This window comes from Magnolia sinica, chromosome 5 (genome assembly GCF_029962835.1).
Source record: "Magnolia sinica isolate HGM2019 chromosome 5, MsV1, whole genome shotgun sequence".
Classification (NCBI taxonomy): domain Eukaryota; kingdom Viridiplantae; phylum Streptophyta; class Magnoliopsida; order Magnoliales; family Magnoliaceae; genus Magnolia; species Magnolia sinica.
This window is the reverse complement of record NC_080577.1, coordinates 23,846,549-23,854,205: the sequence shown is the minus strand read 5'-3', so window position 1 is coordinate 23,854,205 and position 7,657 is coordinate 23,846,549. Positions and strand designations below refer to the sequence as shown.

The window sequence follows — 7,657 nt, the reverse complement described above, 5'->3', positions numbered from 1 at the left end:
GAAAAGAAGCTTACCAGAATTTGATGGAAGTTTGAAAGAAGCTTACCAAAAATGGACCTTGCAACGACGGGTCCCACTCAACGTGTGGAGGGAACCCAACTCATTACAAGCTTGTGGGCAATAGGGGATCCTGGTCCATTCTAATCTGAATATGTAAAATCTACTATTTTCCATCAAGTTGTATCCTCTCTTAGGCATTGGAAAAAGAAAATCAACCACATCTTTGAACTAGGGTAGGCCATGCATCAGGAACGAGATATGTATCTTTCATCCAACCCATTAAATTAGTGTAATGCATTAGGATGAAATGAATATAGCTAAATCAACAGGATCCATAACTTATGCAGGCCAAGCCCCGTGAACTTGCTGGTTTTCTGAAAAACTTTAAACTGTTGGCATTTGTGTAGGCCATTGGAATTTTTTTTCAAATCAAGCTCATTGATTCTATATACCATTTAAGTGATCAAGGGTTTTCAATTACTGGTTCGATTTACATATACAAATTGTGAGCCCCACATGGATTGAGTGTTTCACATGCCATCTAAAAGCAGGTGCTGTTGATGATTTCAGTCCTCATGGTAGTTGTGTTGTCACTAAAAAATCTATCAATGACTATATCTTCGGTTAAATCATAACTAATCAAGTCTGTCTCATTATCTTCATCCATATCCTTCTTTCAATTTTAACACTCCTCAAATGAGTAGTACAGCTTGAATCTAAGGTGGACCACACCACATGAAAACAATAGTGATTGGATATCCATCATTAAAATCCTCATAAGGCCCACTTTACTGTTTATTTGACATCCAATATGTTGATTAGGTCGTAAAGGCCCAGATGAAGGGAAAAAACAAACATCAGCTTGGTCCAAAACTTTCATGGCTGCAAAATGTTTTTTAATGGCTGGCGCTCATTCAACACTATTTCCTGTAATGTGGCCAGCAGACGATTTGGATATACCTTATTTTTGGTCTCATACCATAAAATGATCTGTAAAAATATATGGACGGCGTGGATGAGCCACAAACATCATGGTAGGGCCCATGGAGCACTGACCACCATCCATGGGCTGGTGTCAGGGGAGTAGCTAATCCGTTTCCTGGCACCGCACCGAATATTGTGAGGCGACTGCGTTTCTCACCAAGTATGAGCGTCCCAAACACACCCGCAGTTGGAATGCATGGGATTGCACATGCGCGGCCAAACAAACTATGATAGGCTCGGCCGTCCAAACAGACCCATCCATGCTTAGATCATTCAATACTTGATTTAAGAGCATCGGTTTATGTGCAATCCACCCCATGACGAATTACTCCCTTTCAATCCCCCTTCCAAACGGGCCCTTAACTCCCGGACTCTCCGATGCCTGTTTTACCCAGCGCGTAAAACACCAAACCTACGTGGAGCCCACAAATTGTATATGTAAAATCCACGTACTTCCCACCGTAATGTTTATTTTCCATCCAACCTGTTGAGAATACCATGTAGAAACTGGATGAAGGGAGAAAACAAATATGAGCTTGATCCAAGACTTAGTGGCCCACAAGAATTTGTTAAATGGTCACCTGAGATTTGGATCTGCTTCATTTTTTTGGGTTCATGCCCAAAATTGAGCTGGAAAAACGGATGGACGGCGTGGATATACAATACATACATTAAGGTGGGCCCATACTCAGGGCCGCACCTAATCCTCTGCCTCGTAAAACAGGCGTACCATTCGAGGCTATCAAAGTGTGTGGAAGTTTCAAATTGCTCTTCTTCTTTTCATCAACATCAGATACATTCGACTTTAATAAAAGTGGGATGACTCATTTAAAGCATAGATAGATTCTGATACTCGGCCCCAATGCGATGGTTCATGCGCATGCACCCAGCAGTTGCACACATCACACCCTCGAACTTAAATCGAACTGTCCAAATCGAGGATATCATATATTATCTATCACTTGCAATGAGTAACTGATCTCTGGCAGATGAGTTGACAAACAATGAATAGAATGAATGGACGGAACTCGGTACAAATTTATCCATTCATCAGATTTAGCATACACTTCGTACTATATATATGTTGGGACCCACAATGAGGACCGTTTGATTTGTGTCACACATAGATCACGTGTATAACTTAGGAGCGCATGTATATGAACCATCAGTCGCCGCCAGAGTATCAAGAACTCCAGGCAAAGCAGATACGCATGTTTGTTAATGCGGAAACAGATCATGATGGTCATGACAGCATAAAAGTCTCTACAGTTACCTCCTCGCACCACGTGGCAAAGAGGTCGACTGATGTGGACTGTTGTTTTTGGTGGGACACCACATGTACGAGACACGTTCCGAAAGGCATGGGAATTGGCACGTGGCAACGTATTAAACCAGAAACTCACAGCTAAACGGTCATAATCACGGGGATTTCATTTCAGCCCATCCACACCACACAGTGGCCCACCCAACCAAGGGACATGCTCGCCGCGTGGGCACCATCATAGGACTGGACTGCCATGCGGCGAACTGCAGATTAGCATTCCTCGTCCAAAAAAAACCAACATCATCAAGCAGAAGCGGGATGATGGGGCCCCACCAGTTACATGCAGGTACCATGCCAGCCCTCATCATTAGATCATGAATTGACGGTTGTCCATAGCACAAAAACCATTTCATAGGTTTATATGGTCCGCACTAACTTTAGAGGGGTGTCACATTCAAACATTCACATGGCATGATGAAAAATGAACCAACGGCCAAAATTCTCTCCAATTATATCCAATGATCCAAATTTAAAAATTAAAAAAAAAAAACATTCATGCGCATCCGCAAGGAATTGCACCCTCCCCTTTAAAAAAAGAAAAAAAGAAAAATCCGTTTCACCTCAAAACTGACAACATCACCCCCCAAAAGATTGTTTTTTAAGGGGAAAAAAAAAACATTTCATCTACAAAACGACCTCCTATAATGCCGAATTCCATCCCTTCAATAATCTGCATTTAAAAAAAAAACGAAAATTCAGTAATGAGAATGGCTAAATTGAAAGAGAAAAGCATTAATACTGTGGCAGAGAGCGATGAATGATGCACAAACATTTAGAAATTACTTATAAATTGCATAATTGGACTGTAATAAGAAATTCATATGAAACTGTGCAAATGATGGGTCCCGGTTTAGACGTGTCATAACCCAAAATTATGCTCATTTAATTGTCTGACGTCGTTTAACTTGGTTTCATTTATGCCACGTGTACAATTATGACCGCCTGCTTATTATGCCCAGCCAGAGTATCAAATAATTCCCCAAGTTGAAGAACTTGATAGGAACGCAAGCACTGTAGACGATATCATCGCCGTGCATCAGGTGGGACCCCCCTGTATGGATGACCTGACCCAAAAATCAGGGTCGTCAATTCATCACGTGGCCGCACGTGTAGGACAAAAACAGAATAACCATTTAAATGCACACGTGTGGCTAGCTGACATTGACGCGAGGATGGCCCACCGGGTGTATGGCTCAGATATCCAGCCCCAGGTGTAGGGGCATAACAAAACAAAGACATGCACCTCTACAGTGTAAATCACATGTGCAAACTGGGTAGTGCGTGTAACATCTGAGCCGTTCAAAAGTTAGCCCCACCACAAAGATGAACATGTGCAGAAACCAAGTTGGTCCACTCAATCAGGTGGGCCAAAATGGACGATCTTAAATGACTTCCCAATAGTCCACATTCAACAGGTGGGCCACCACTAAGCCGGCGTATTCTAAACGACTTGCCAATGTCCCCATTCAACACAAGCAGGCAGCCAACCAGGTGAGCAGACTGTCCTGATTTCTTACACATGTTCATCTTCAAAGCAGAGGCACGCCTTACCCATTGATCAGGTGTCCCAAGAGCTAACCTATTTCATGCATTTGCTACTATTAAAGGTGCATGCGAGGCTAGAAAACCTCCTTAAGAAGACCCATCTCTTGTTTTTCAGTCATTTTTTCTATGCTTACCGTCACGTTTCTTCAACAAGGATCTCAGGAAAAGGAGACAAATGACCCCAAAAGCCAGAGCTGCAGCCCCTCCGACTACAATAGCCACCGTCTTCCCCGTCTGCTGCTGTCCTGACCCTGTTAGAAACAAAGAGAAATACCCCAAATCCATTTCAGAAACTATACAATACTTGCTTTCAAGAGTCTTAGATGGGGCTGTGAGTTTTCCAGCCTAAGAATACAACCAGTTTGAGTATGAAAGATTGATCATACACCAAAAAATAAACTATAAACTATCTCCACTATCAAGCTACGCGGGTGCAAATCAATCTAGAGTGTTCAATCCACTAGCTATAACCAAATAACGAATCATTCGATACTTTGTCATCATATAGGGGTTCCACTATATTTTTAAAACATAGTGAGTCGACTCAAAACTCAACTCAATCAACTTGAGTCGGCAAGATTTCAAGCTGAGTCACTAGGGAATTCCCGGTTCCGGCCACACCATTCACAGTGACTCAAATGGAATCACTCTCCACAGGTTTTTTTTTTTTTGATGAAAAAGGAGGCAGTGGGTTAATTTCTACTTTCTTACAACCTTTTGATTGTAATGAGAAGGATCTTCCCTATTGTGCACTGATTTTATACATGTGGGGCCCATGGTTGGTTTATCCAAGCTATTGATCTGTTGGCCCCCATTACGGAACATGGTCAGGCCATGCTCCCCAAATCCCCCAAGTCAGAAGATTCTAGCCATTGAATGTGACTTATTGGTGCATTTCTTCTTAACCATGTATTTTGCATGCCAAATAAGGAATGTTTAGAGTGGTCCATGAGGAGATTTTTTAGGCGAGGTACATCCATGATGGAGCGATCAGATCAATGGCCTTGATAAACCAACCATGAGCCTGCATGTACGAACTCAGTGCACACAAGGGACATTCCCTATTTGTCACAAAGAAAGAACTTGGCCTCTTTTTATGTCTATTGTTATATATATTTTTAATTTTTAATTATTACATACTGAGCCAGGAAAAATGAACAATAAAGACTAAAAAAAAAAACTCGGCCTGAGTCTTCAAGTCCACCCAGTCTGGTTGACATGGGTTGAGTTTTCAATTTTTTGATCTATGGTTCACAATCAATGCAGGGAACTTCTTTTACTGATCAAGTCATGGAGTCGACCTGATCCGGTTGACATGGAGTTGGGTAGGGATTTTTGTGTTTTTGAACCACGGGTCATACTTGTGCATAATCCATACACATGAAATAAGTACCGCGATCGAAATCATCAACATTGTGGGGCCCATTCTGGATAAGCTATGGCTGGAAAAAAAAAAAGAAAAAAAAGAAAGAAACACTGATCTGATGACTCTTACATTCTAAACGTGGGCCATCATAGGAAATTTAACAAGTGATGGTCAATGGTCCAGTCGAAATTCAACAGGCAAACGCCCGTCGATTGGATTGCTAACATTGACCAATCAGGAAGATTTTTCAGCAATCCCCATCCAAAACATGGCCCAGAATTTCGACTGCCCAAATTTGAGTATGTGTTCATCAACAAGGACAGTGAAAGTGGGCACAAGTATCATGCACCATACTTAAGAATCATATACTACCTCTAACCTAAAAATTGGACTGACTAGATGTTCCCATCAATGGTCCATTTTTGAACAGTCAACAGAAGTTCAGAGCAATGTCCCACATACTAATCCAATGATCAAGCAGTTAGGATTCAAGCTGAATTTCAGTATATAGTCTACAACACAAGCTCAGAACGAATTTTCAATCGAAACGAGCATTCATCTTCATGTTGATTTCATGTTCTAAATAAACCATACTGAATCAAGCAACCATCGAAACAAGCATTCAGGTTCATGTATAGATTGAATTTCTATAGATTCTCTAAGTATCAGATTGAATTTTCAATCGAAACAAGCATTCGGGTTAAAGTCAATTTAACATTTTAAATAAACAATACTGAATCAGGCAACAGTCGAATTCAAGTCATTGAAACGAAATAAGAAATTAATGGAGCACAGATCAACAAGACTAACGCATAGAAACTTCAACAGCTGAAGATGTAGAGAGTTCGAACGAACTCAGAAACTCACCTGAAGGAGAAGAATGATGTGAAACTCCATTGCCGTAATAGCTGAAGCTGAAATAGCAACGATTCAAATACACCTGCCCTGCAACGGACTTCCCACACTCCACCTGCGCCTTTTGGACGGCCTCCTTCACGCACTGTCCACAGTCCGCCACACTCAAATCCCCCTCGCATTGAGCAATAGCATACACCGAAGCGTATGTGGTGGCGTAGAATCCGTTCCCGCCCGTAATGCCGCTCTCCACGGCGGCGAATGCAGTATCTCTCTTCTCCTCGAAATTCCCCTCCGACGGGCTGCACGTCTTGTACAGCATCTGGGTGCCGGGGATCTGAGGGAAGCCCGTGATTTGATAGAGGGCGTAGCAGCCAGTGAGCTGTATGCGTGCGGCGACGGCATTCCCGCACAAGCCGCTTGACATTTCGGGGATTTTGCGGATGCAGCTATTGCAATCGGCATTGCTGAGGTCTCCCCGACATTGGAAGAGTCCGGTAGCCGCGTTCTGGCCGCTGCCAACGGAAGTTTTGAAGAAACGGGTGCTGGCGGATTGGGCGATGAGGGAGTCGAAGAGGGAGGTGAGCGTCTGTTGGAAGCCGCTGTTGCCGGTGAAGGTCTGCTGAGAGCAGCCCTTGAAGACCATGGTGTAGAGATCGGCAGCGGCATTTCGATGTATGAGGAAAGCAAAAGAGGCCAGAAAAAGGAGTGTGGAGAAGAAAAGGGATTTGAGAAGGCCCATTTGGGGGTTTTAATCAAATCATGGCTGAGAAATAAGGATTTTTGGGTATTTCAGAAGTGGGTTTTTTTTCTTGAAAGAACATATCACCAACTAATGGCTGGAAAATGGGATTTAAAAGGGTGTGATTTTTTTTTTTTTTTTTTTCCTTTTTCTTTTTTCTAGATTCAAAGGAAAATGATAAGGAAAAGAGGGAGGATTGGAAATCCCCAACTGGATTTTTTTAGAAATGAATGCTGGAAAATGGAGTTTCAGGGGATTTTTTAGCAATGATTTTTTTTTTTTTTTTTGCTTGCAATGGATAAAGAAAAGAGTAAGGATTGGAAGAACCCACTTGCTGTTTTGTATAGAAGAAGGTTTTGAGAGATGGGTATTTTGCTCGAAGTGACAAAAGGTGAGAGAGAGAGAGGGAGAGAGACGGGGATACTGGGCAGAAATGGAGGAGCGTTTTTGGGAAAGGGAGTAAGGGGTGCTTTTGCCTTTTATGGGGAGGTGGGCCTTTTTCCTTGGCTCAGTGTTCTACACCTTTTTTTAGGAATCGCGCAGAGAGAGAGAGAGACGAGTGGGGTATCTTTCGCTTCTCGTAAAACAAGTATTAATAAGATAGGGATAATCAGCTCTAATCTACACCACTGCTATACCGTGGCCACCTGAGATGTACCTTCCCCTGAAAATCATCTCAACATCAAAGCTGTAACCTCTCGATCTGTGTCGACAGATATCGAGAGAGAGAGAGAGATGAGAATCAAGCGGGTTTTGTTTTTTCCGTCGTTTCCTTTCATTTTCTTCAAAGCTGACACTTCCTTCATACGCAAATTAGCTCATACCAGCCTCTGAGAAGGTG

At 42.5% G+C, this 7,657-nt stretch overlaps 1 protein-coding gene across 1 annotated transcript; it reads right to left on the bottom strand.

Annotated features, from left to right (window-relative positions):
* Positions 1-2,643: 2,643 nt before the first annotated feature.
* On the bottom strand, positions 2,644-7,343 carry LOC131245774 (plasmodesmata-located protein 2-like). The gene is made up of 3 exons (XM_058245459.1): positions 6,087-7,343; positions 3,988-4,104; positions 2,644-2,978 (listed from the first exon to the last, which is right to left on the bottom strand). Exons 1-3 carry the CDS (start codon positions 6,814-6,816, stop codon positions 2,971-2,973), a joined length of 855 nt encoding a protein of 284 aa, XP_058101442.1. The 5' UTR covers positions 6,817-7,343; the 3' UTR covers positions 2,644-2,970.
* Between the last annotated feature and the right edge of the window lie 314 nt (positions 7,344-7,657).